Source organism: Peromyscus eremicus, chromosome 2 (assembly GCF_949786415.1).
Source record: "Peromyscus eremicus chromosome 2, PerEre_H2_v1, whole genome shotgun sequence".
NCBI classification, from domain to species: domain Eukaryota; kingdom Metazoa; phylum Chordata; class Mammalia; order Rodentia; family Cricetidae; genus Peromyscus; species Peromyscus eremicus.
Window position 1 is genome coordinate 80,286,648 of NC_081417.1, and position 27,147 is coordinate 80,313,794.

The window sequence follows — 27,147 nt, forward strand, 5'->3', positions numbered from 1 at the left end:
TTGGGGGGATGTGTTTTATTGGAGCTGGGAAACGTGGCCTGTGGGGAGAGGAGCAGGTCTGCGACAGGAGAGGCTGTGGGCAGGGGTACATGCCAGCAGAGTGAGCAGCTTGGAGGGCAGGCAACTCTGGGCAGTCTGAGAGAGGAAGGTCAGGACTGAACCTCAACTGGAGTTAGCCCCCAGGCAGCTTTCCATGCTGGCATCCGGAGACGATGATGGAATTGTGGGAGAAGCTAAGGATTATGGTCTAGATGGGACAGAATGGAAGGAAAGGTTTCCTCTGAGCTGCCTGGCTTGCCATGGGAAAGGAAGTGATGCTGAAGCAGAATCCTAAGAAAGGACCCAGGGTCGCCTGATCTGTGCCCTGGACTTCCGAAATTAGGGAAAATGAGGGGGGCAGAGACCACACCTCCCACCCCCCACCCCCCACTAGCTCTTCTTTGGAAGACCCTGGTACTCCTTCCTGTGAATGTCTACAAGTGCCTGAGCTGTGGGTCCTCGGTGACAGTTCGTCCCTGCAGCTTTTCGGGACCACCATTCCAGGGATGGGCTGAGGGCGGAGGTGGGAAGAAAGATGACCAGTGTCCTTCCTGTCCCTGAGTTCAGCTGAGAAGGGGAGCAGAACCCTTCTCACCCTTCTGCAGAGTGGTGCAGCCTTGGCATGGAGTATTCCGTTGGCTCCTTCCTGTACTGGATGCTGAGGAGCAGGAAATGGGTCCAGAGCAAAGCACCCCACCACGGTTTATCCCAGCAGAGAAAGGCTGGGAACCCTGACTCTGCTCTAGCTTGAAGTTCAGTGAATATTGGTCCCTAGCTCTCTCTTCTTCTCTCCATACAGCCTTGAGCAAGCTGCTGTACCTCTGTCTGCTGCCTAGGGACCTTGGGAGATAAGATTGATGGGCCCTCCATAGGTCAGCCAGAGGAACACAGTTCAACAGGTCTGAGCCAGTTCAGAAGCAAGTGGTTGTGCCCTGGAGGGACAGGTATAGGTCTGGTTGCTGCTAGCCTCACTGTGGGAGGCCTAGGGAACAGGCAAACTTGGACCAGTGTTAGCTGTCAAGTCTATAAAACTTAATGATTCAGAGCAACCAATCCTGGTTGTCTCCCAGTTTCTATGGTTGGGAATTCGAGTGTGGCTTTTCAGGGTCCTCTGGTTTCGAGATCCCCACAGGACTACAGGCAGATTCGGTCAGAGCTGTGGTCTCATCCCAGGGTTCAGCCGGTAGGTGTTTTCCCCTAGGTTTGCTTGAGTGAGAAGGTGAGGATTTCAGGCCTCCGTACCTCTCAGACTGTTGTTCTGAGGGCCTCAGTTCCCACTGGCTACTCACAGAAGGCCAAACTCAAGTCCTTGCCACCTGCATCTCCTCCCTGTGACTGAACTAAGAACACAGCAGCCAACCACAGACTGAGCAGGGGACAAGTGGTGTGTGCGAGGCCAATGCCCTGGCTGCCTGTCACCCAACTTGCAGAGTGACATCCCATCACTTTGACCATATTCTCCTAATCAGAAGCCCCCCCCCCCCCCGACAGGAGTCATGCAGGGTGTGAACACTAGCTGCAAGGGCCATCAGCGTGCCTCTGAGGCCAGGCTGCCTTACTGTAGGACTTGGGGCCGATCACTTCCCTTCAGTTCGCTCATACATTAATGGGAGACTGTTTCTTCCCTCTATTGAAAAGACTGGTTGAGAGAACCCGAGGGAAGGGCCTGGGGCGGCACCTTGTTCACGGTTACGTCTGGCTTTCACCATGGGAGCTGCAGTGGTGGATACTCCTCTGTGGTGGGAGATGAGACCCATCTAGAACCAGGTCCTGGAGAACTTAGGTCTCTCGGGGAGCGTTTGAGGGGTTGGTATGGGAATCAGGGCTCCCAGGTCTCTTGTGGTTCTGGATCTCCACAAAGAACACCTGTTGTCACAATCCAAGCCTTATAGTCCCAGAATGCATTCTAACTCAGCCCTGGAGTGGAGGCTGAGGGAGGTCTGGAGGGAGACCTGGCTACGCATGGAGGAGGAGCTGCTCAGAGGTCCAGGGAGTGAGGAGGAGTAGCCTCTGTTCAGAAGAGGTGGACAGTGCCTGGACTCAGATGGCTCAGGATCAAGTTCTCCGTGGGGCCCTCCAGTTGGGGCCAGACCGGGTTGGTCCCGTCTTGGTTCCAGAGTCTGGTGTACTGACCAGCAGCCTCACCGCAAGTGACCAGTGTCTTTCTGCTAAGCTCAGTGTCATTCTGTCGTCCCCCCCCCCCCCCCCCGCCCCCAGACAATTTCAGGTATACCTGTGACATCTGTGGAAAGAAATACAAATACTACAGCTGCTTCCAGGAACACCGAGATCTCCATGCTGTGGATGGTGAGTCAGGCCCCTCACTCTTGGGAGTCACCTCAGAGAAAGAGCCTTCCTCAGGGACACTGTCCCCACATAGCGCCAGAGCCCTGAGGAGAGGGATCTCTGCTGCAGGATTCTGGGGAGGCATTGTCCCTGCATATCCACGTTCTCTTCTGTGGCTGATCCAAATGAAACTGCTGCTGGATTTTTTTTTAGAGGTCAAAATGAGTCGAATGTTGAAACTTCGTGTCGTGCCGTTTTACAGTTTTATGTTGAGTGTTTGCATGCTGTAGTGAAATTAACCCAATTTGTTAAGATGAACGATGTCCTTTAAGCATCTTATAGAGGCGGAGGTTGGAACAATTAAATTCAAGTCTTTCATCTATAGAGTTCTAAGACTCCTAGAAAGAGGGTTTGGGACCCAGAAAGGACTTGAGGTTCCCTGTCTAGCCCTACACCTCAACCACTGAGCCGTGATGTAAGACAGGCTTGCCTCTCCCACAGTCTCCCCTCACCTCCCTTTCCCCTCTCATCACCTTTGAGACTCCTCCGCTATCGCACTCATGCTGAGGAGTTGTGAGCAGCAAGTGTCTGGTGTGGGCCGCTGCCCCCAGTGAGGAGGAAGAATGGGCCAGGATGGAGGTCAGGCCTCGGGTGGCGCAGGCAACCCCGTGAAGCTAGGCATGGCTGGAAGAGGTAGCTGTGGCCAGGGACTCACAGGCCTTCTGTCTGCTTTTTTCCTCCTGCGGCTGTTGCCTCCCGCCTGGGTACAGTGTTCAGTGTGGAAGGGGCTCCCGAGAATCGGGCAGGTAAGTCTTTGTGGCTGTCCATTTTCCCTGTCTCCAGCTGGGTTCCTGTGTCCTGGCTGACCAGTATGCTAAAGCCATGTGTTCTCCCACAGACCCCTTTGACCAAGGTGTTGTGGCCACGGATGAGGTGAAGGAGGAGCCTCCGGAGCCTTTCCAGAAAATTGGACCAAGTATGCGGGACCCTGGGGCCAAGGGCCGGCGGGGTCGGGGGAGGGAGGTGGACTGAGCCACACTGCTAGAAAGGCTGTGGCCCAAACCTGCAGCCCTGTTGCCCACCTGTCGGTTGGGCTAAGCCGTCTCAGGACTTCAGCCTTCAAGGAACTGCAGACAGTGTGGGGTCAAGGTCAGGGTAGTGAAAGTAGCCAGTCCACAGTCTTACTTCATCAGTTCGTTTATGGTGACCCCACAGTCCGTTAGCTACCTGTACTTCAGCCTCCCATAGCAGTGAGAGAAATGCTCCCTGCAGACTTGGGAGATGTTAATGAGATCCCAGACTGCTAGTGCTGTAGCCCAGTGCCTGGAACAACGTACTAGGTGCTCAGAGGGTGATGACTGAAGTCATTCCAGGGACATCTCAGTGAAGAAAGCTAAGGAGGGCAGCCACCTGTAGACGCAGACACTTATAGACACTTATCCCATACAACCCCTCAGGACAGGAACCACGCCTGTAACTTGTATGTTTTCAGCAGACTTGTCTTGGATGTTGTACAGATGTAGATGGCAGACATGGCCCTGCACTCGGGTAATTCACATGGAGGTCAGGGGTGTGGGATGGTAGACAAGTGAACAGACAGTTAGAACCCAGAGCATCCAGATCTTCAGGGGTCAGAGAAGTCCTGCATGAGAACCAAGAAGCTTCCAGGGCAGATACAGGTAGGGATGGAGCCCTGTGTCACATTCAGGGGTAGGAGATGTCACATTCAGGGGTAGGAGATGTCACATTCAGGGGTAGGGGATGTCACTTTCAGAGGTAGGGGATGTCATGTTCAGAGGTAGGGGATGTCACATTCAGAGATAGGGGATGTCACGTTCAGAGGTAGGGGATGTCACATTCAGAGATAGGGGATGTCACGTTCAGAGGTAGGGGATGTCACGTTCAGAGGTAGGGGATGTCACATTCAGAGGTAGGGGATGTCACGTTCAGAGGTAGGGGATGTCACATTCAGGGGTAGGAGATGTCACATTCAGGGGTAGGGGATGTCACATTCAGGGGTAGGGGATGTCACGTTCAGAGATAGGGGATGTCACATTCAGAGGTAGGGGATGTCACGTTCAGAGGTAGGGGATGTCGCGTTCAGAGGTAGGGGATGTCACGTTCAGAGGTAGGGGATGTCGCATTCAGAGGTAGGGGATGTCACGTTCAGAGGTAGGGGATGTCACATTCAGGGGTAGGGGATGTCACGTTCAGAGGTAGGGGAGGCTGCTGGCTCTGGTAAGGGAAGGAGACACAATGGGGGGTTCATATCTTAGAGGGCTCGGAGTATCTAGACTTTGTAAGCAGAGCTTTTTGTCAGGACTACTGGCTCCCAAATAAACACACAGAGCCTTAATATTAATTATATATGATCGGCTGATAGCTCAGGTTTATTACTAACTAGCTCTTACAACTTAAATGACCCCATTTCTATTCATCTATTCTTTTTTGCCATGTGGCTCATGGCTTTACCTGTCCTCCAGCATGTCTTATTCCCTCTGTGTCTCCTGGTGACCCCTCTGACTCCACCCTTCTTTTTCCCAGCCTCCTCTGTGTCTGGGTCTCCTGCCTAGTCGCTTCCTGCCCAACTCTTGGCCAGTCAGCTTCTTTATGAACAATGAGAGCAACACATTTTCACAATGTACAGGATTATTCCACAGCAGGCTTGGTCCTTATAGGGCGGAGCCAGAGTTCAGAATGGAGAGGTGACCATGTGGCTGCTAGGAAGAGACTAGATAGGGAGAGACACCCCCCCCCCCATGGTTAGTGTAGGCAGGTACCATAGGACCACAAAGAGGGAGACTCTTCCATCCAGCCCTTCAAGAAGTTCCAGCTTGTTCCTTTCACCTGTTTCCTGTGCCTCAGTTACTATCCTGCAAGAAGAGAACTTTATTGTCTTCAGCTGTTTAAGGATCCAAGGCTGTTTGCAAAAACACACATCAAAACAGAATTCGGGGGTGAGGAAATCAGATGAGCTAACATGGAAGAGGGGTATGCTGTGCAGAAGGGAGCTTTGCCTGGGATCTTGGAAGGTTCTAGATGTTGCCCGTGGGGCCTTTCCTTCGTGCTGTCTCAGCATGCTCAGAGGGTAGTTCTTAGATTTCTCTCTGCATCTTCCTGAATCATTCAGGAGCCTGCAGAGTACATGGTGTCTGCAGAGGGGATCGAACTGCTTGTTACGTGCATAGTAAACATGCGACATTGGATACTTGGGAGGGTGAAAATCGTCTTGTGGATTAAGAAGACAGTGAGATCTCCAACTGAGAGTGAGACTGTAGGAGAAGCCTACAGGAACAGGTGCTTAGCCCTGCTCTTCATGCTTCGGCTCACCTGGAAGCGGGGGACAGGAACGGTGGCATATTCTCCACGGCGAGAGAATGTATGTAGCAGTGCCGAGCCCAGTTCCTGTCTCTTATCCAGGGTGTGAGACAAGGGATGTCACTGGGAAGCCATCAGGTGTTCGAGAGCAGGCCCAAACCTACATCCCAACTCTACTCCTAGCTGCGTGGGACCCTCCCTGTTCCTGAAGTCTGTCAGATGTACTCCACAGTGGAGTGATGACAGCCCTCCCTTTCAGGATGGCCCCAGGGATAGGGTGGGACTCTGTTGTAAGTGAATTAGCATGGTCCTTGTCACATTAACTAAGTGGGACCTGCAGACTGCCCGTCAAGATGCAGGGCAGGGTGAACCGTGTTCTGTGCCTGATCCGACAGGAAGCCCTTGCTAGGATCTGGAGAACTCCCCACGGAGTCCACTGGGATTGCCCTGAGGAAACTCGACCAGGGTTGGCAGTGGGCACACCCCCACCTCTCCCCAGTGGGAGTAAGATTGCTTGCGGCAGCCATGTCAGAGTCTCCGTAGAGTGAGACTGAGTGCGAGTGGAGGATGCTGCTTCTTGAAAAGACCGGTGCCATGGATCCCTAAAAAATAAACTAGGCATGGGACAAGGGAGCCTGGTTACCCCAAGGAAAGCTCCGAAGGCCCGGGGAAGAGGAGGATTCCCGGAGGAAAATGCTTTCCACATGGCCTCAGCCGAGCAAATGGAGAGGAAGAGGCAAGGCCGTGAGGAGCAAGAGGGCAGCAGCTAGAAGAGTGTTGGTCGGGTGTCATGCCCGTCAGCTGCAGGCTGAGGATGACTGCTGTGGCTGTGGGCCGCAGGGACGTGGAGAACAGTTCCCATCATCTATTGAGGCAGGAAAGCTGGCCTCGAGTGACCCTTATGCTTGGATAAGGGAGGCAGTTTGAAAACAAGCGAAAGCTCAACAGCACTGAGAACTCCAGCAGACAAGAAAGAAGGTGCAGGAAAGCCCAGGAAAGAGTGTATCTCTAAACACTGTCTGTCACAAAGTCTAGACAAGAACGTTTTTGTACAACCTCCATCACATATAAGAAATGATAACAGGCTTGATGTGGTGGCACACACTTGTAAGCCTAGTACTAAGAATGCTAAGGCAGGAGGATTTCAAGTTCAAGGCCAGCCTGGACTACAGAGCAAGAATCCTGTATCAGGAGGAGGAGGAGGAGGAGGAGGAGGAAGAGGAGGAGGAGGTTACCACTCATCTCCCACTTGGCCTGCCATAAAACAAACAAAAAAACCCATAACCGGAAGGCTTAGCAGTAACTGCTACAGCTCTGGAATCTGGAAGCCCGGTGGGGTTGGGCTCTGGTGAGGTGTCTCTTCCTGGTTTGCAGAGGACCTTATGTCATCATTAAGGGTGATGGGAAGGGAGATGGGAGACAGATCTGGTGTCTCTCCTAAGGACACTAATCCCATCATGTGGTTCCTCCCCTCATGATCTCACTGAATCCTCATTGCCTCTCAAAGGCCCCAATTCCAGATGGCATCACAGTGGAGCCCAATGCCCGAGCGTGTGGATAGGAGAGGGACAGTCCACCCTTGGATGGCCCTGTGGTAAAGGAGCCTGGGATTGTATGATGAAAAGACATCGGGATAAGATGAAAAGGCACAGAGCAGAGTAAGATGAGAAAGGGGAAAACAAAACACAGGAGCAGTGTGAACAGCTGCACGATCATAAGGACAGAATTGGTCTGCACAAAACCGATTAGCAACGTGAAGGACAGCGGTCATGGAAGACCGCAAGAAATGTGTGAAAACGGGACCAGCTCCAGGTGACTGATGCTGTGACCAGTTGTGACAGACAAAGAGTGCAAAGAGCTAATGGAAGAAAATGTTGCTGAGCTCACGGAGCTCTGTATGTGTGAGTTTGAAAGGTTTGTCATACTGTCAAGCAGAGTCAACATAAGGAGACCCTAAGCATCAGCAGATCTTAATGGCTTCAAAGGTGTAACTAGAAAGAGGAAAATTGAGATATCTACCTGTAAAAAATAAGTTGTATCTACCTCTGAGTTCCAAGTAGACGTCTTGAGACTTCTCTGCAACATTGTATATCCAAAGAAAGTGGATATGTTTGGAAGGAAAGAAGCGATAAGAATTTCACACCTGGGCCAATTGGAATTGGTGTGCAAATCAAAATGAGAAAAACTTTCTCTGAAAGAACATACTTAGGGAACTTATTGATGGAATACATGTAGGCGCTTGGGAAGCTGTAGTGTAAGAGGACCGTGAACTCTGAACAAGTAAGTTTTAGCCATTGTAAATCTAATTATGGAAGCTGAGTGTATGTGCTAATGATTGACCTAAATATAGAGGTGAGTTACCAAAAAGGACTAGGATTAGCTCAGTTGGTAGGTAAGGTACTCGCCTAGCATGCACAAACCCATCCTGGGTTTGATCTCCAGCACCCCATAAATCAGGCATGGTAGTGCATGCCGTAGCCACCTTCAGCTTCATAGTAAGTTCAGGGATACCATCGTGCCACAGCCATGTTCAGCTACATAGTGAGTTCAGGCCCAGCCTGAGCTATGTGAGACCCTGCCTCCCCCCAAAAAAAGAATAAAAATTGAGAGAAGAGAGACATGGAGTAATACACTGAAGTGTTACAATGCTGTGCACAGCGAAGGACTGGCTGGTCCCACCCTCGGAGTGTGGTCCCAGACCAGCAGGATCAGCTGCTCCTTGAAGTTTACCTGAAATGTGAATTCTTTGACTCTAGCCCAAACCTGTGGCATCAGAATCTCTAGAGTAGAACCCGGAGGTTGATCTATGCTGTGAGACTTTGTAGGCGATTTTTACATGTGCTGAAGTCTCAGAAGAGGTCTGGAGATAGGGCTAGTGGTTAAAGGCTGCTCTCCCACAGGACCCAAGTTCAACTCACAGCACCCACATCCAGCAGTTGATAGCATACACCTCTTCTGGCTTCCGTGGGCACCCACGCACATGTAGCATACACACAGAGACATGTAAATACAAATATTTTTTCAGTTTAATAAGCACCAGGTTAAGTACCTTTTCTTAGCAGTGAAAGACTTTAAATGCCATTTCTCCCCCTCCCCCCATTAACAATTAAAGAAATATGTTATATGCTTTCTAAAATAAAAAGGAATATTTAAAAATAATGGAACACAGGAGGAAATGGAAAAGCAAAGAGCTCGTATCCCAAATAGCCAGAGCCCAGAAGGACAAACCAGAGAGGATGAGGCTCGAAAAACAGAAAATGAGCACAGGTTGGCTGTCCCATAGCTAAAATGCTTAAGACCAATAATATTTCGGATTTTAAAATTTTTGTGTATCATAATGTACTATCTTAGGATGGGACCTGAGTCTAAATAGAGAATGTACTTACCTTTCATATATGGGTATAGATAACCTCTAAGTAATTTTCATTAAATATTTGTAATGACGTTATGCGTGACACAGACATTCAGAGCATGGAGTTTCCTACTGTGGTGTCCTATTGGAGCATTTCAGGGTTGGGGATTAGGAATGTTCACCATGTAAAAACCAAATCGATCATCGCAATAAAGGCAAGCGGTGTAATCTCTCTGGTGAGAAAAGAGGAGCTGTCAAGTTCATTGGAAATAATCCCAATCACTAATGGTTTATGAGCGTCCCACCTAGTTCATTCCTTATCTTTTCCCTTTGCTTCAGCCTGTCTTTCTCGGGGACTTGATTCTCTACTCCTTTAAAGAGATTAAAGGCCTCATCGTGGCTTTTTGAGACACTGTTTCCTTGAGTGTACATAGTACAGGTGCAGTTTGAAGTTGAAAGTCGTGTGATGGTTTGAGCGTTCTGTTTCCCTTTCCACACGGCTCCTTGAAGACAGGGACATGACAGTTTCTGCTCAGCCTCCACTTTAGTGCCGTCCCAGCTTAATGAATGAAAGTATAGGAACATGTAAGAACATGTCATTAGACACATGCAAACAAGTAGAAATCACGACCTGACGGATCACTAGGAACTTAATAATACTAATACCAGACGAACTAATAAAATGGTTTAATTAAATGTTCGAACAATGCTTCCTAAACTTTCCCATGCCTTAGAATGTCCTTGTTAAAACATAAATTTATGGGCCACACCCGTAGAAATTTCTCTCAGCAGATCTTGGGCAAATCCAGAGATACTGGGTTTCTGTCAGGCTCCTGTGGTCCAGGAACCACTTAGGAGCAGTGTGTTAAGACTGGGTCTCATGTCATGTAGCCCAGGATGACTTAGAGCTCCATGTGTAGATGAGGATCACTTTGAACCTCTGGTCCTCTTCCCTCTGCCTTCTTGTTGCTCGGATTGCAAGAGTTAGTACCATGTTCAGTTTCCACAGAGCTGAGGAGGGAACCTAGGATGTCCTGCAGGCTAGGCAAGTTCAGCTGACCGCTCCATTCCCAGCCCTCCGGTAGAGAGTTTGAGTCACAAGCTCTCCTACACCAAGCAATAATGTACCTAAATAACAAAGTAAATCCAGGAAAGCAGTGGAATGGGAGGGTCTATCACAGCCTTTAGACTTTCCTGGAGCAAGCAGACAAGGTTATATAATATTGGAATAATATAATTAATACAGTTGCTCTAACAATCTTGACAAGAACTAAAAGGCATACCTTTTCAGCATTCATGAGTCAGCTCCAAAAACTGTGTAACTACCTGTAATCCTAAAGCCTCCATGTTGGGAGAGGAAATCAAAAGAGACTTAAGAAGCCAGCTGAGACAAAGCTGCCTGTAATATATGTAACAAAATGTTGATATCATGAATCTATAAATAATGTAGTGATTTGTAAAAGATATTCACAAAAGAAAAACTATACTTAATCATACAAGAAAAACCATTTCCTTAGAAATCAAGGAAATGGAAAATAAAATCTGTAGTGTAATTGGGCCGTCCCTCCCAGGTCAGATATGCAAAATAGAGAGGTGGTAAGGATGCAGTGTGTGCTACCAGAAGCCTCCAGAAGGCATGCCCCTCCCCCACCTCGTATTCCCTAGGAAGTCACAGGCAGGCTCCTGAGCAGTGAGCTTTGTTTTGTAGTCCTGTGCCAAACTAATAAGCAAATATGCAAAAGCCCCTGCAAGGATGTGTATTACAGCATTTTTTTTTTAAACAAGGACTTGGGGTGTGTGGCTTGAAACAATCTGAATGTCCCTTGGTGGAGGGGAACTGGCTCAGCAAATTCCCAAGTCCCATGGGAGCCGTGCAGCCGATAAAGGCAGCCCTGGAGATCAATACTTATTGATTGGGCAAGATGTCCACAAAGTATTGTCGATTGAATACACCAGGTTACAAAGAGGATATTGATCAGGGCTGGCTAATTCAAGGCCATAGGAGCCAGACAAATGAATGGTAGCAGCAGAGAAACGCCCTAGAGGAGGGTGAAGGGGATGTGGGGGCAGGGTGGGGCAGCTGGTGATGTCCTGGGGGAAGATGTTCCCCTTGGTGTAGGGATCGCAGAAGATAACATGTGTTTCTTTTAAAAGCTTTGCGCTTGCATTTATCAGTATTTTATCAGCACTGTCCCCAGATGAACCATTTTACACCAGATATCTTTAAAGGAGAATTTGGGCAGAACCTGGAGAGATGTAAAGATAAAAGTCTAGGGATGGACAGCACAATGGCCCACGGAGTAAAGTGAGTGCCTTGTATGCCTAATACCTGGACTTGTCCTGCAGAACACATGTTGTTCTCCGACCTCTCCATGTACTCTGTAGCACACAAGCACCCACATGTACACCAGACACATGCAATCATTAATAAGTAAATAAACAAATATTCAGGCCTAGTGAGGACTAAGAAGTGTGACCCCAGCCCTGGTGGGTGGAGATACCTGGAGACAAAGTCCTGGAGCTAAGGGACCATGGTTGTGACCCCTGCCGTGGGCAGGGCTTGCAGGAAGGTTGATGGAAAGGTTGACTGCGGGTCAGCTGGCGTCCCCAGAGCACCAAGGCTGCCAGGCATTGTTCTAGTCATTTCATGCTCAGAGTTAACCTCACAGCAATCCAAGAAGATGGCCCTTCTGTTCCCTCCCTTTCACAGGTAGAACAATGGAGGCACGAAGTGGTGAGGGGCTGGAGAGTGGGCTCAGTTGGCAAAGCGCTTGCATGCCGGCATGAGGACCTGAGTTCAGATCCCCAGGACCCATGTAAAAAGCCAGGTGCAGCAGCCTGTGCCTCTAATCCCAGACTGAGAAGACAAAAAAGGGTGGATTCCTGGAGCTCACTGGCCAGCCAGTTCTCCCAAATCAGTGAGCTCTAGGTTCAGCAAGAGGCCCTGTTTCAAAAAATAAATAAATAAACAGCTGTGGAAGAAAGGACCCAAAGCTGACCTTGAGCCTCCACACGTATGATAACCTATGCCCACATGTGTACATGGAACTGCCCCCCCTCCCCGCACCCCTGCCACACACAGCACTGTCAGAGGTTATAGGAGATGCCACATTGGGATTTGAACCAGACAGTACAACTCCATAGTCCAAGTTGAATCTGGTTGGTGGTCCCAGAATGAAGAGGAGTTTGGGGGCCTAAGAAATGCTGATGTTTGGTTTGAGGTGGGGGAGGGCAGGCCCCTGTTCTCATACCCCCTTCTCCTTCCGCAGAAACCGGCAATTACACCTGTGAGTTCTGTGGGAAGCAGTACAAGTACTACACGCCCTACCAGGAGCACGTCGCCTTACATGCGCCCATCAGTGAGTCCCTTCTCCAGCTGGGGATGGGGAGACCTGGGAGGGGGCAGGGGTTAGCCACCGGCCAGGACTCTGGAGCTTTGCTAGGGAAGGTGCCAGCAAGGCGAGCTTGGGTCTAGGCTATCAGGTGTCTGGGTCTAGCCTGGGCCATGAGGTAGACTAGCCTGGAAAGCCTCTTCAGAAGCAGAAACCAACCAGGCCGGGCTGTAGCAGGAATCTTAACAGGTCTTATTAATAAAATCAAACCTGAAGCCAGGTATTGGGGTGAACGCTGGAAGATCAGAGAAGCAGAACAAGCCACAGCCACCTCACCTTGCCAGTTCCTCAGCTGATCCTGTTTCCTCAGACTGGAAACTTCTGAGTCCTCATCCAGAATGAATCTCAGCTGAACTGCTACTCAAAAGCCTAAAAGCTTAACCAGCTCTAGTTCCTGATTTTTACGCCTTATATACCTTTCTGCTTTCTGCCATTACTTCCTGGGTGTGAGTCACCATGCTTGGCTGTGTCCTTGAGCACACAGAGATCCAGGTAGATCTCTGCCTCTGGAATGATAGGATTAAAGGCGTGTGCTACCACTGCCTAACCTCTATGTTTAATATCGTGGCTGTTCTGTTCTCTGACCCCAGATAAGTTTATTAGCGTGCACAATATTTCGGGGAACACAATACCACCACACCGGGCTCTCATATTGGGCATCAGGAAAGTGGGTGGTGTTTGTCAAGGAACTGCAGTGAGCCCTGTCCCCACCTTCTCCAAATACCTTCATGTGCAGACTTCCTGACTCTGCACCCACCCCCCTAGTATCTGTCCTGGGATGTAGCTTTCCTCCTAGTTGACCAAGATCTAACCTCCCTGGTGGGAGGGCACCTAGGCAAGACAACCCTTATGCTATGGTGGTAGAAAGCGAAGAAGGCAGGAGGCATGCTACTGTGCAAGGCAGAAGATCTGAAAACCAGGCCCAGGCATCTCGGGTTTCCTGGTGACCATGACCCATAATCCCTTCCTTCCGTCCTGACAAGGATAGAAAGGGATTCCATCTGGTACCATTGGTCCTCCACTCTCTGGATGCCTGTCAGCCTACCTGGTGACTTCCAGGTGTCTTTCTGCAGATGGGAGTCAGGGAAGGTCCATTCCTAAGTGTATGAGCCAGAGGGCCTCAGCTTTCACCCTTTTCTATACAGGTGGACACGTAAGTTGTGATGAGGCAGGACTTTCATGGCCTCTGGAGTAGTCGGATGGGGTGTTTAGGAGTCTCTTCTAATTCCCCTGTGTGGACATCTCACTGTAGAACTATGGGGATCATCCCCCTTTCTGAGACTAGGAAGAGTGGGGTAGAGGAAGAGGGACAGCCTATGGAGGTCACAGCATCAAGGCCCCTTGTCTGGGGTGGTCCCAGACCTTCAGTAGCGGCATAGGCAGGTTGCTCCCCTGAGGATATCTGATTAGGGGGACAGGTGTCTAGTGCTTGAGTGGGGGTATCAGCAGCTTCCCAAGGAATTCCTCCCTGCTGGCAGAGTGGTAAGGCTGGGGTGCAGTCTACTGTGGATGGTAGGTTCAATCCTTCATTTGCACTGGGCTGTGCACTGTTCTTAGTCTGGTTCTATGCCCGGCTGTTGTGTGACTTTTTGCCTAGTGAGCTTCTCTGGGGCCAAGTTTCCCATCTGTGAAAGTCCTTGAGATCTTTCTATCCCAGAGTCTGGACTGACATCTGCATCTGGCGGTGACTTCCAGGTAGGTATCTACTGTGGCCCTAATGCACACTATGTAGCCACGCCACGTAGAGAGAGTATCAGAGGTTCTACTGGGTGGGTACTATCCTGACCATTTGATCTCTACTCCTGATGCTGGTGCCCGGGCATTGGGCTGTTTGTGGGCAGCTGCTGCCAAGTGCCAATGAGGATGCTACCCAGAATGCACTTAGAGAGGCATCATTCACAAGGCCAAAGGCAGCTGGGCTTCAGTGTCTGTGCTGCTTCCTTTTCTTTCCAGAGAGTGTTGATAAGGTCGTGGTGTTAGTAAGATGAGGAGTGGGTCCTGAACTGCACCCGACAGCTGTAAGCCTACCTCCACCCTGAAGCTGTCCAGCCTCCCTTGGCATGTGACAGGAAGGGTAGCCCCACTTGCACCCTAACTTCTTCCCCAACATCCTGGTGCTTCCCTCCCACAGGGCTCCCTACATCTCTTCCTGGTTTTTATTTGGTTTTTCTCTCTGTTTTAGACTTATGTTTGTTGACTATATTTCTCTGGTACTCACTTCTGAGGATTTTAGAAACACCTGTTTAAAATACAACATGAGATTTGGTCTAGTTTCAGCAGAGGATGGCTTCTGCAAGGCTGGGCAGGAGGCAGTGTCTTGGTGGCTTCAGGATTCGATCTGTGTCGGGGAGGCTTTGGGAGAGAGAGGTAGGAGGTGGGTGTGAAGATGTGATTGGGTGGTGGCCATGGCTGGGCATGTGTCCCTGGTTCTGATGAGACTCCAGAAGGCTGACTGTGGAAGTTCTCTTGAGACCCATGTGTGCACTTATGTCTGCTTTTGATTTCACTCACAAAACGTTTTTAAGACTCACGTGTGTCATAACATCAGCTCCTTTTTACTGCTGATGGATCCTCACTGTGCAAACTCCAAGTCTGTTTGATCACTTGCCTGTTCACTTGGGTCAGTTCCAGCTTCAGGCTGACATGAATGGGGCTACTGTGAAAGGCTTGTGTGATGCGTTCTGTGGGCTTGGGGGTCATTCCTTGAGGATAAATACCAAGGGGTAGAGCTACCAGGGAATAGGTTTGTTTCCTTTTTATTAGAACTGACATGCCATTTTCCAAGATGCCCATAGCATCTCAGCCTCCCCAGGGACTGTGCTGGCCCCCAGTGTTCTGGGGTTTGGGTACATCGGGCTGTCTGTTTCTGGTTGTTCTAGTGTGTGGACAGTGGCATCTTGTGGCTTTGACTTCTACGTTCCTGGTAACTGATGATGTTCACCCCCTCTGCATTGACTTATTGTCCCTTTCCTTATTTTAGTCTGGAATATTTGTGTGGATGATATATATTCTCTCTCTCTCTCTCTCTCTCTCTCTCTCTCTCTCTCTCTCTCTCTCTCTCTCTCTCTCCCTCCCTCCCTCCCTCCCTCCCTCCCTCCCCTGTTCTTTGTCATTGGCTGTAGAAATTCTTTGTCCATTTGACTTAGTCCCCATCCTTCATCACACGGATGTTTTCTCCCAGCCTTTGGCAGACCTGGTAGTTTCCATGCAGAACCCACTGACGAGCAGGTGACTTTCTTTCATGAAGCATAATTTATCATTCTTTTCTACAGTAGGTGCTTTCTGGATCCTTCCTCGGGGGTATCCTCGCCTACCTCATAATGGTGAGGCTCTCTTCCTTGCCTTTTAGAAGTGTTTTGGATCATTTTAACTTCCACATTTGGGTCTGCCATTGAGTTGCATTAGCCCATGGCTGAGGTGAGGTATGAGGTTGGTCCTATTCTGTGTAGACACGGGGTTTTCTGACAGCCTTTGTTGAAGGTACCCTTTCTTATTGAGTGGTTTGGTACCTTTGTTGGAACCAAACTTCCAAGGGTTAATGTCCTTCTTTTCTATTGATTCATTTTTCTACCTTTATACATACACCAGTGCTATTATTTATTACACCTCTTCAGGAAGTCTTAAAGCAGCTCTCCTTAGATTTTCCACTTTATCCTTCCATTTGAAAGACTATATGGCTCATCTAGGAACTTTATTCTTTCACATAAATGTTAGAGGCTTGCCAATTTCTACCAAAATAATAATGATGAGAGGGGGAAGGGGGAGTAGAACAGAAAGAAAAAAATTCAGTTAGATTTTTTAGGGGTTACATTGACTCTGTAGGCCAGTTTGAAGAGCTCTGGCTATGCAGCGGTGTTGGGTCTTCAGGGCCGGTTCATGGCTGTGGTGTTGGGTCTCCCAGCCAATCCCTGACCGTTGTGTAGCCCTCCCAGGATCTGGGACTTCTTTAGTCCTCTTCATTTTTAACACCTGCTTCATTAGGTGTCTTGTGCCTTGTGATGCTACTGTAATTCTTAAACTTGACTTTCCCAGTTGCTCCTGCTGTTTTCCCGGGAGCGGTAGAGTTTTGCATTCTGAGTTTGTGTCCTGCAGGTTCACTGATTTGCTCGTCAGTCCCCGTAGGTTCCTTCTTTTGTGGATTTCTTGCTCCTAGTGAAGTGATCAGCTCATGAAAACGACTCCCTTCCTGGTCTGTATTCTTTCTGATATCTGAGGGGTTGTGCTCTCTACCGTCCTGTTGAATGGAAGAAATGAGCGGGCGCGCCTGCCTGCTCCCCATCCCAGGGTTCAGTTGCTCACTGCTGAGTGTCACCGTCTTCATCATGGCCGCTTGTGTCAGCTGCACAGGGTCTCCTAGCCGCCCTGTCAGCTGCCTTTTACCCCATTTACTGGAAGGTGGGCCTGTAAATTAGGGTTGTGTGGCATGTTCCTTCTGTTGAGATGAGCGTGTGGATTCTCAACTTGTTGTTTTGTTTTGTTTGTTTTTTGCTAGTGTACAAAATGGCATGTATTTTTAATGAGTCACTATGCCTGTGTTTTATTAAAATAGGTTGAGGATATCAGAAAATCAGAGTGCCACATGAACTGAAGAAAGCTACAATATTGAGATGTCTCTTCTTTGCTAAAATTTCTGTTTTAAAACAGTGTATGTGGGGTTGGGGATTTAGCTCAGTGGTAGAGCACTTGCCTAGCAAGCGCAAGGCCCTGAGTTCGGTCCTCAGCTCCGGAAAAAACAAAAAACAAAAAACAGTGTATGTTTAATGTATCCAACTCTGATTATGTGTACACATATACATACATAGAAGCACGCACTGAAGATGCCATCACAGCAAGAGTTTTGCAGAGGAATTCTAAATTACAGAAGAGTCAAGGTAGTTTGATCAGTTACTTTGCTTTCAAGGGCATGTTTTCTACTCACTTCTTTGTAAAATTTCCCAGGATTTCCCCTGACATTTAGCCAAACTCTCCCGAGGGCAGGGAACTGCAATCCTAGATTAGGAGTGTGCCCCATGATCAACCAGTGGAGTGCGACTAAGGGTCCTTAATCAAGAAAGTCAGTATTGGCTGGGCAGTGGTGGTGCATGCCTTTCATCCCAACTCTTGAGAGGCAGAGGCAGAGGCAGAGGCAGGCAGATTTCTGAGTTCAAGGCCAGTGAGTTCCAGGACAGCCAGGGCAACACAGAGAAGGCTTGTCTCGAAAAACAAAAACAGCAGCAACAACAAAAAGAAAGTAAATATTTCTAATGAGTATTTAAAGCACTAAATACCACCAGTGAGATATATTAATCCCATAACAAAGTTCCCACCATTTGTAGTGTAAAAGATTCAGATAATGAGTGCAAATCCGTCACCGTGTGCTCTTTTGTAATCCCTTATTTACTGTGTTCCCATCCCCCAGCAGTCACCAGTCTGCTTATGTTAGTGTTGATGAGTTTGCATGTCCAACATAGGTGGACTCTGACAGAATGTGCTCCGTTATTGAGGGGTAGCCTGCCTTTCAGTAGTTCACTCTGAACGCAGCCATCTTTCCCTTAAGGTCAGGCACATTCTAAGAAACACATCATTAGGGTTTTTTTGTTGTACAGTCATCAGAGAGCGACACCTACCCAAACTTAGACAACTGTGGCTTTATTAAATGGTATGACATTATGGAATCACCATATACTGTGGTCTGTCATTGACCAAAGCACTGAATGGCAAATGGCAAACATATACCATGGTCTGCATAGACATTATCCAGCCCTTTATCTGTTTACTCTTGGGTGAATATTTAGAGTGTAAGGTGGAGATCTCCACCTTAGATCTCATGGGAATGGAGCTGCCATAACTCTATGTACACGTCTTTGTGGAATGGCCAGATCATCCGGTAGGTGTATGTTTAAGAATAGCTGATTGTTGAGACTGGTGGATAGCTCTGTGGGTAAAGTGCTTGATGTGCAAGCACAAGGACCTGAGTTTGGTTCCCAGCATCCACTTAAAGGCTGAGTATGGGCAGCACATGTCTGTGATCTCAGTACTGGGGCTTGGGGGTGGAGAGAGGTGAGTACCAAGGGCTTGCTGGCCAGCCATCCTTGCCCAAACAGTGAGCTCTGGATTCAGTGGCTGACCCTGTCTCAGAAATACTACTCTGAACATTAACTACAACAATAGTAGTAATGTGGTGAACTAATAAAGCTGTCTGAGGCTGACCTCTGGCCTCCATGTGTGCACACACAGGTGAGTGTGCTCACAACACGTGTGCACAACACATACGTGTCCGCAGATTAGCCGCTGTTTTCCAAGGTAGTTGAGCGACTTTAACTGCAACAAGTACCATGCTCTTCCTGTAACGTCCTTGTATTTATTATGTGTCAGAAAAATGCTGTTTCATAGAAGCAGTTTCAAAGAAACTTCCTTTCTCTTCCATTTTCCGAAGAATTTATATAGAGTTGGAATTACTTTCTATAAATATTTTTATAGAAATTCAACACTTACATGGTCAAACCTGGCATTTTCTTCATAGGAAACATCATTTAGAAAATGTATTCCCTTTCCATATATTAGTAAATTAATGATTTAAAATTTTTAATTTAATTCCATTATGGTCAAATACATATTGTGATTTCTAATCTTTGGAATTTATTGAGTTTTGTGGTCTATCATATATATGATCTCTCTTTGCTACGAGTAAATTTATGATTTGTAAAGTCAGTTAGGTTAAGTTAGTTGATAATTTTCAAGTCTCTGTGGGCTTTCTTGCCTTTAAAAAGAAATTGTTTGCCTTATCAGGTACTAAGCCAAAAGTCTCAAGATCCTCACCTTTCAGTCTGGGTTTTTCCATTGCCTTTTTAAGATGCATCCATTTTTGGCTAGTTTGTTTGGATATCTGCTGTTAAATGCATATACTCTTTCAAATCTGTGCTCCTCCCCTTTAGAATATTTAAAAGTTGTTATTTTAAGCTTCAAATTAAAATGGAACATATAAGCCAGGCATAATGGTACATGACTTGAAAATCACCACTCAGGAAGCAAAGACACAAGGTTCCCTGTGAGTTCCAGACCAGCCAGGGCTGCATAGAGAAACCCTATCTTAAAAAAAAAAAAAAATATATATATATATATATATATATATATATATATATATATATATATATATATATACACAATTGTGGTACAATAAATGAACTATTTCCCTATTTCCTTTTAGTTGAACAGTTTAACCCATTTACATTTAATATAGCATATTGATATGATTGGATTTCATTTGGTACTATATATTTTTCTTTTTGTTCATATTATTCAATTTCATTCTTATTTTCTTGCCTGATGCAGTACTAATCAAGTATTTTTTAATTTATTCCATTAATATTCTGCTATCAGCTTTTTCACTTTGTGGTTTATAGTATATGTCTTTGATGTATTACAGTCTGTCATGAATTTAGATCGTAACCACTGAATCATCTTTCAAGCCCTCTGAAGCCTTCTAAGTACTAACCTGTAAGACTAGTTCTTAGTAATCTGATTTTTGCTGAGATTTGTCAGCTTTGACCAAGAGATTTTTATTTTTCTTCCCTGGTTTCCTTTTCCTCTCCCAGGACTTTAATTGCATGTGCATTAGATGTCTGATAGTGCTTACAGTGTTTATTCTTTCAGCCTAATTATCCCTCTGTGCTTCAGTTTGCCCTGCTTTTTAAATTCATTCATCTTTTCTTCTACAATATCTAATCTCTGCAAATTCATTTTTATAGATTTCCTTGTTCTCAATTATATTCATGGTCTTCTTTAAACCTCTGAGTACATTTATAATAATAGCTTTAAGGTCTTTGTCCCATAATTCCATTCTCATATTTATTTCCATGCTTCTTCTGATTGGTTTTCCTTTTGATTTTTAACTACATTTTCCTGGTTACCCTTGAAAGTAATTGTTTTGTGCTGCACCTTATAGATGGTATGTTGTGGACTTGACTAGGTTGTGTTTTATTCCTTTGAAAAGCATTGCCTTAGTTCTGGCAGGCAATTAATTTCCTTACAGATTAACTAATGCTTCAGAGTCTTGTCTTTAAACCGGGTTAGAGCGACAGGAATAGCTCTTCGGCCTGTGACTCTGCTGACTCTGCTCCTCTCTGGTAGGTGGGACCCAAAGATCTCCTAATCTTATGTGACTTCAGTGTGACCTATGAGTCCTCATTCTCTCCCTCCCTCCCTCTCCCTCTCTCTCCCTCTCCCTCCCTCTCCCTCCCTCCCTCTCTCTCTCTCTCTCTCTCTCTCTCTCTCTCTCTCTCTCTCTCACACACACACACACACACACACACACACACACACACACACACACACGTCTGTTTTCTCTGTGCAGAGACTCACTCTACACAGATGGTGCAGAATTCAGCTAAAGCCTTCAAGGAATCCCCACTGCACATTTCTGGAATTCTTTCTTGGCTCAATTATCTGTTGTTTGTTATTCTGCCCTGTAGTGTCCAGCCTCATCAGAAACCCTGACCTTGGTCACTGTCCTGGTTCATGTTCAGTGAGTGGGCATGTCCATTGGGCCCTGCTCTGTTGAGCTTACTATCTCCAGTGGAGATTTTGGAATGAGCTGGGACTCGAGTCTACTCTATGGATCACATGGTGAGGTCTGCACAGCATGGTTTGTTTTTCTAGCTTCATCAGAAACTCCAGTCCTGTTCCAGTCACTGCATTGTGGCCCGAAGTCCTCTTTCCAGGACACAATTCCATGAAGGTTGTCCACCCGTCCCCACCTTCGGCGTTAGGACACGGGATTCCTTGACTTCAACTCTGCTTCCTAGAGTTAGAGACAACCCATGCCTCTCTAGCCTCTTACTTTTCTCTTAATTTTTTTTCTGCCTTGGTCAATTTTTCAGCTTCCTACAGGAGAGACTTTGCACCCTGTCATTGTTAGGTGTGTTACATATAAAAATCTCATGTGTGTTTCTTACAATGAAAAATAGCCAATCTGTTTGAGATGCTCATTCCTAGTATAGGCCCAGGTAGAAGCCTGATGGTGTTCCATGTGAGGTCAAACATATGGAGCAGACTGATGGGTAATGTGAGTTAGGAACCTGCTGAGATCCATCCATGCTTGGGATCAACCCATTGAGTGACCCCGAAGTGGTGACCAGACCTCTGTGACCCCCCCTGCTTTATACTTCGAGGCAGTGGGAGGATAAGGTTAGCCTCATGGCACCATTACAGCCTCTGTTGACTTCCTGACTTGGATGCCCCCTACTCCAGCATTCTACGTTTCACTCTTCTGGCTATTCAGTGCATTCATTCATGGATGGCATGATTCTTCTGAATCCTTCCCTGTGGTTCATTCAGGTGATGAGCTTCCATACTCAGTGCATGAAGATAGGGGGACAAACTAGACCACTCGGGCCTTTAGAGAGCAAAGTCATCAAAGGTCACAGCAAATGTCATTGAATGCAGTCAGTTCCTGGAAAGGAAGAGGTGATGAGAGGGACAGATAGTCAAGAAAGTCAGTTTTAAGGAGGGCTCCCTAAGGAAGTGATGTTCCGTGCGGCACATAGGTCCAACAGTCAGAATGTTAAGGGATGAAAGGAAGCAACATGGACAATGGCCTAGAGCGTGAAAGAGAACAGATGTTAGAGGAGTTGAGGGGCCTGAGCAGAGTCTGGTGAGGTGAGAAGACCCAGGCAGGGCAGCTGGAGCAAACAGATGATTGTCTGTGTTTATTAGATCAAGTGCTTCATAGGTGCCCTGCGCTCCCTGCTGTAAGCAATGCCAGGATTTTCACAGCAGGAATCAACTGAAACAATCCCCAGAAGTGGGGTGTAGTGACAGAGACAGGTCTCAGGAGAGCAGGTGGCCAGGCAGCTCATGGACTCTCTGTCCTTGTCCCCAGGACTCTGGATGTGTGGGTGAGTGTCTTGTGATATGTGGAGGGGATATATGATGTTGATAGGCCTTCTTGAGCTTCTGGCTGGCTTCAGATCCTGTGTCATCCAGCACCTTCTTGCTGGGTGTCCCTAAGGATCTCATTGGAGCTTCTGGCTTAGATTCCCCGTCTCCAAGCAGGAACATCAGTAGCAATTTCCATGTGAGGAGCAGTTGCTTTAAGGTATCTCTCTGGCTTCTGGATGTCTCACTGAATTCCTTGGGGGCTGCTCACTCGGGGAGGGGTCATCCTGCCTCATCAGTGGAGGTAGGAGGGGGAAATTACGCTCCCCCTATAGTACAGAACCCAAGACCATTGAGGCCAGAAGTCATGGAGCTAGGCTTCCACTATGAGCTGGCTTTTCCAGCCTCAGTTTAGGCCCGAGAGTGAGCCTCTAGCCAGGGCTCCTAAACTTGTTCCTCCCATAGGGAGACAGTGGAGCAGTCAGAGGCGGGCCTGGGGCAGCAGTATCAGGTTGAGTGTGTCGGGTTTTTCTGTGGAAACCGTGAAGAGGGGGATCTATCCGACAAGCCATCCTTCCTGTTTGACTCAAGTGAGAAAGAACGGGAAAGGAGAGAACGAAAACATGGAGGTGTTCTTTGCCGGTGAGAGCTCCCTGGGCCTTGCTCAGACTGAGGCCCCGGGGATCTCCTCAGCTAGGCTGGAGCTTGTTAGAGCTGTGACTGAATGACTCCCCTGGCACAGCCAGCCCTGTTAAAGGCAAGCATCTCCTGAGCTGTGCTCAGCTCCTCATGAAAGAGCTGTGGTTGTTCACATGGGGCCCGGATTCCTTGGACCTCGACTTCTGCATCAGTGCTAAGAGTGGCTGGAAGTCGGGGGCTCAAAGCCCTTCATCTCAGCCTCTGATATGGTAGTTTAAGTACTCCCAGGATGGGCACTGCCCTTAGAGCAAGATTCGAACACGGCCCCACCACCCTCACAGAGCCAGAAAGCCCAAGTGGCTCAGAGCAGTGAGCCCAGGCCCTGTGTACAGGTAGGGCCTTCAGGATGATGCTCATTCCTGTAGGTGGGTTCTGGAATCCCCTCTCCTCTCTGTCTGGTCCTCTTCTTTCCATCAGAGGACATAGCTGTAGGACCTTACCATGGTCTCAGGAAGCAGGCCTTGTCTGATGCTCTTCTGAGTGGGTCAGGTTAGGGCCAAGTTCAGGGCACCCAAGACCACCAGAGGTGGAAACTACCTGAGAATCCACTCATTCTCAGAACCTAGCTCTGTAGAGGATGCGGGTGAGAGAGACTTCCCACACCTCACGGGGAACAGGCATACCTCTGTGACAGTGACAGGCCCCAAGTCTCCTAAGAACAGCAGTTCCCAACCCCTGTCCCTTCCCTGCTCCACCGTTCAACCCACTGCCTGTCCACTTTTCATCGTCACATAGGAGCCAGACTCCCTTGAAGGAAAAGGGCCGAAAAGACCAACATTCTAGAAAATGTACTTGGGCCTGGGGTAATAGTCCAGATGCCCCGAGTCTAAGGATGTAGACACTCAGAAACTGCACAGAAGTGGTGGTGACTTAGCAGGTAGTCCTGAGCATGAACCAGAGGTCAGGCTTCCTTGAAGTGAAAAGAAAACTAGGGAAGATTCTCGACTCTCAAAGGTCCTCAGGCTCCGGGTGGGAGCTTGAGCCCTTGTTCTCCGTAGAATGAGGGCAGACTGGGCATAGATGTGTCAGAGTGAGCCTTCCGGGACCCGTGGCCTGAGAGGCCAGTCACTTGGCAGGCTCTGAAGGCCCTCAAGGACTGAGAACATGCCCCTCTCAGGTACCGCCCCCGGGTGGGAGCCGCCGGAAGATCCAGACACGGGTTCTGAGTGTTCCCATCCAGAGGTCACCCCATCTCCACGCTTCGTGGCAGCGAAGACCCAAACGAACCAGTCGGGGAAAAAAGCTCCAGCCTCCGTGGTCCGATGTACCACCCTCTTACACCGCACCCCTCCAGCTACCCAAACTCAGACGTTCCGAACTCCAAACTCGGGATCTCCAGCAAGCAAGGCAACCGCAGGTACGGATGACCTCCATTACCCCTGCCTCCCTGCCTCCCCGCCCACCGCATAGCTGTTGCCCTGCAAGAACAAGACTGGAAGTCCCATCATGCTTTGGTACAGATTGGGACCCATGGCCTCTGGCTACTTGTGACCCCAGCAGACCAAGTTCTGGACCTCAATTGGAGGATTAAACAACAAAATTTACAAACATTTTCAAAGTAATTTGATACATTTTTTTTCCCAAATCATGGCCTAAGGGAGTCTGTTTTATTTGGCCTTTATGAAGTTTAAAAGCTTTTTATAAAAGATCAATTGGAAGTGTTTGACTGTGAGAAGAGTCTGTGTAGAACTCTGGGTTTCTGACTGCTGAGACATCTGATCTGGATCCTAGGCCGTGTTGCTGCAGGGCAGTGGTTGGTGCCTCCCTCACAGTTGGTGTCTATGCGCTTCCCCTGTTCCACAAGCCCCACCCCTCCCTGTTGTACCCCTGCCGCAGTGGCCCCGTGGCGGGTACCATTTACCATCGTGAGCACCCCTCCCAGTTTATTCTGTCTGGACCCCTTCGCGTGAGCTTGCACTTTCACCTTCCAGAAAACTGTCTCAGGCTGTTTCAGCAGAGATGTTCTCCACCAAGTAGGGTGGCTGCCTCGAGCTCTGTCTCCCTCCCACTCCCTAGAGTTCCCCCATGAAACCCTCCTGGAGGTAGAGGCCCAGCAGGAAACCAGAGGATGCCAGCTCCAGAAGTTTCCAGGCCCATGCAAAAAGGAGCCCTGGCTCCAGAAGGTGACTGAGCAGCAAAGTCCCCAGTGATCGTTTCCTCTAGAATATAAGACCTACTATGGAATCCCGAGTCTCAGACTCATATAAGGAAAGCCTTGGGCCACTTATCCACATGATGGTGCTCTACTTTCTGGGGCTGTGGGCCTTTCAGTTGCCTTCAGGAGGCCAAAGCTAGCCACTAAACACACAGAATGATTCCACTGAAAGGTCAGATAAATGAGCCCCTGGCGTCATTTGGTGGCTGTTGACCTGGCTGGGTAATTAGTGGTGCTTGCCTTTCTTCTGGTTTATCAAGCTAATTTTGGGCCAAGCTGTGGTCTTTTGTTTCATGTGCTTATATCTCCCAAAAGGAGAGGAGTCAGCCAACCTTGAAGTGTGGATTTTTTCAAGTACTGTGTGTTTGACTACAGTCAGGGGGATCAAAAGTTCAAGCCCTGCTTGGGCTATAGAGTAGGTTCAAGGCCAGACTGGGCAACTTAGTTAGACCCTGTCTTAAAGTAAAAAAGAGGGTTGTGGATATAGCTCAGTGGTAGTGATTGTGGAAGGCCTTGCTTGGGTTTGGTCCTCAGCACCTTAAAAGGGTTGGAAAGACTGGCCATCATGGTCCCCTTGGAGGCAGGCATTGGCTCACCAAACGGTATGGTCATGGCTTTCTGCCTTTGCTCTCCTCTGGAGCTTTTTGGCTGAGTTTGCAAAGGCCCTCAGCTTCCACTGAGAATGGTCTGCCGGGACTGGCATGGCTTTTGGCACTCACTGAATGCCCCTATCTTCAGCCAAGTGCCCAGCAAGCCAAGGGCATACCAGCAGCTGCCTCTGAGACTTGGAAGCCCTGTGGTGGATCTTGACCTGGGCTAACCAGCTGGTCAAGTCCATGGGCAGCAGGTCGGGAGCAGGAGGTGGCAGGGGTTATGAAGTGGTGCAAGGTGGAGACTGTCACTGTCACCCTCCTAGAGAATATGGCTGTTTGTGTGCATGTGGACATGCACACACTGGTTTCCAACCAGACGCCCTTGCACCAGGAAAGTCGAGCAGTGGGGGACTTAATACAGGCGTTGGTGACCTGAGTTGCACCAAGTCTCACCCATGTGCTAGTCAGAACAAAGATTCTGCCTACCTGCCTGTCCCCTGTGAACACAGGCTGCAGGAGAGAAGAGGATCCCTTCCTTCTTACAAGGGAAGCACATGCCTCCAGTCAAGCCTCACACGCTATCGTAGTGCCTAGGAGCCTGCTGACTTCAGTTTGTTTTTCTGCCCGTTCCGTGGGCAGTATCACACAGCCTCATGGTGTGGGGAAGATTCAAGGAGACCATGATGGCAGACCTCTGACCCTGTGGCTGGTATACAGTTGGTGCTCAAGAGTGAGAGCCCCTTGCCCTCTGTAGACAGAGAATGAACGGGACTCTGCCAGTTTACATGCTGTCTGGAGACGCTCAACCCAGGCGGTTATGGACACAGAGGGAGCAATGGTCCTAATGCTAGCAGCCTCTGCAGGCTGTGGGAGACCTTGGAGTGATGGGAAAAGAACTGAGCGGGCCTATAGGAGCTGCCTCTGGCTGCCTTTTGCATCCATCATCCATGTCACCCATGACCCAGAGCACCAACACCCAGCACTTTGTTGGGTAGGATGGACCTGGTGAGTGGTGTTTCTCCAAGTGAATTCCCAGAAACACCATTTGGAAAGATATTACAGAATCCAATCTTCAGTATTTTGGAGGATGCATTAATTAAAGTTCAGTGACTCACCTTCTAGTCAGTTTCTCTGAGCCTGTGATAGCCTCATCCAAGCTGTCAAAAGGGTCAGGGCTAGTTGAGTATCTCAAATTGACTTTCCCCGAGACTCCCATCTCCTGGATCAGCCATGCCCTGTAGTGCCTGGAGCACCATGGAAAGGCGGGGTTGCCTTCTGCAGCTGGGACTATAGATATAGAGTTCTGCTTGGCTGGGCCCCTCTCTGCATTATGGAGTTTCCAGAGAGAGAGCCTGGGAGACGGTGAGCTTTTGGAAGGATGCTAGACATGGCTCACAAGGAGCCAAGCACCCACCCTCCACTACGAGTTCCAACCCTCCTCACCTAGTCTTTGGCCTT

The 27,147-nt window shown here is 48.5% G+C and overlaps 1 protein-coding gene across 1 annotated transcript in view; it reads left to right on the top strand.

The window, feature by feature from the left end:
• The window catches only part of Znf618 (zinc finger protein 618), a 62,024-nt gene that overhangs the window by 18,774 nt on the left and 16,103 nt on the right, over positions 1 to 27,147 (top strand). Inside the window, exons 4-8 of the mRNA XM_059254450.1 lie at positions 2,257 to 2,346; positions 3,096 to 3,131; positions 3,224 to 3,301; positions 12,265 to 12,354; positions 24,059 to 24,298. Of these exons, the coding sequence (XP_059110433.1) occupies positions 2,257 to 2,346; positions 3,096 to 3,131; positions 3,224 to 3,301; positions 12,265 to 12,354; positions 24,059 to 24,298 (534 nt within the window). The remainder of the gene's footprint in view (positions 1 to 2,256; positions 2,347 to 3,095; positions 3,132 to 3,223; positions 3,302 to 12,264; positions 12,355 to 24,058; positions 24,299 to 27,147) is intronic.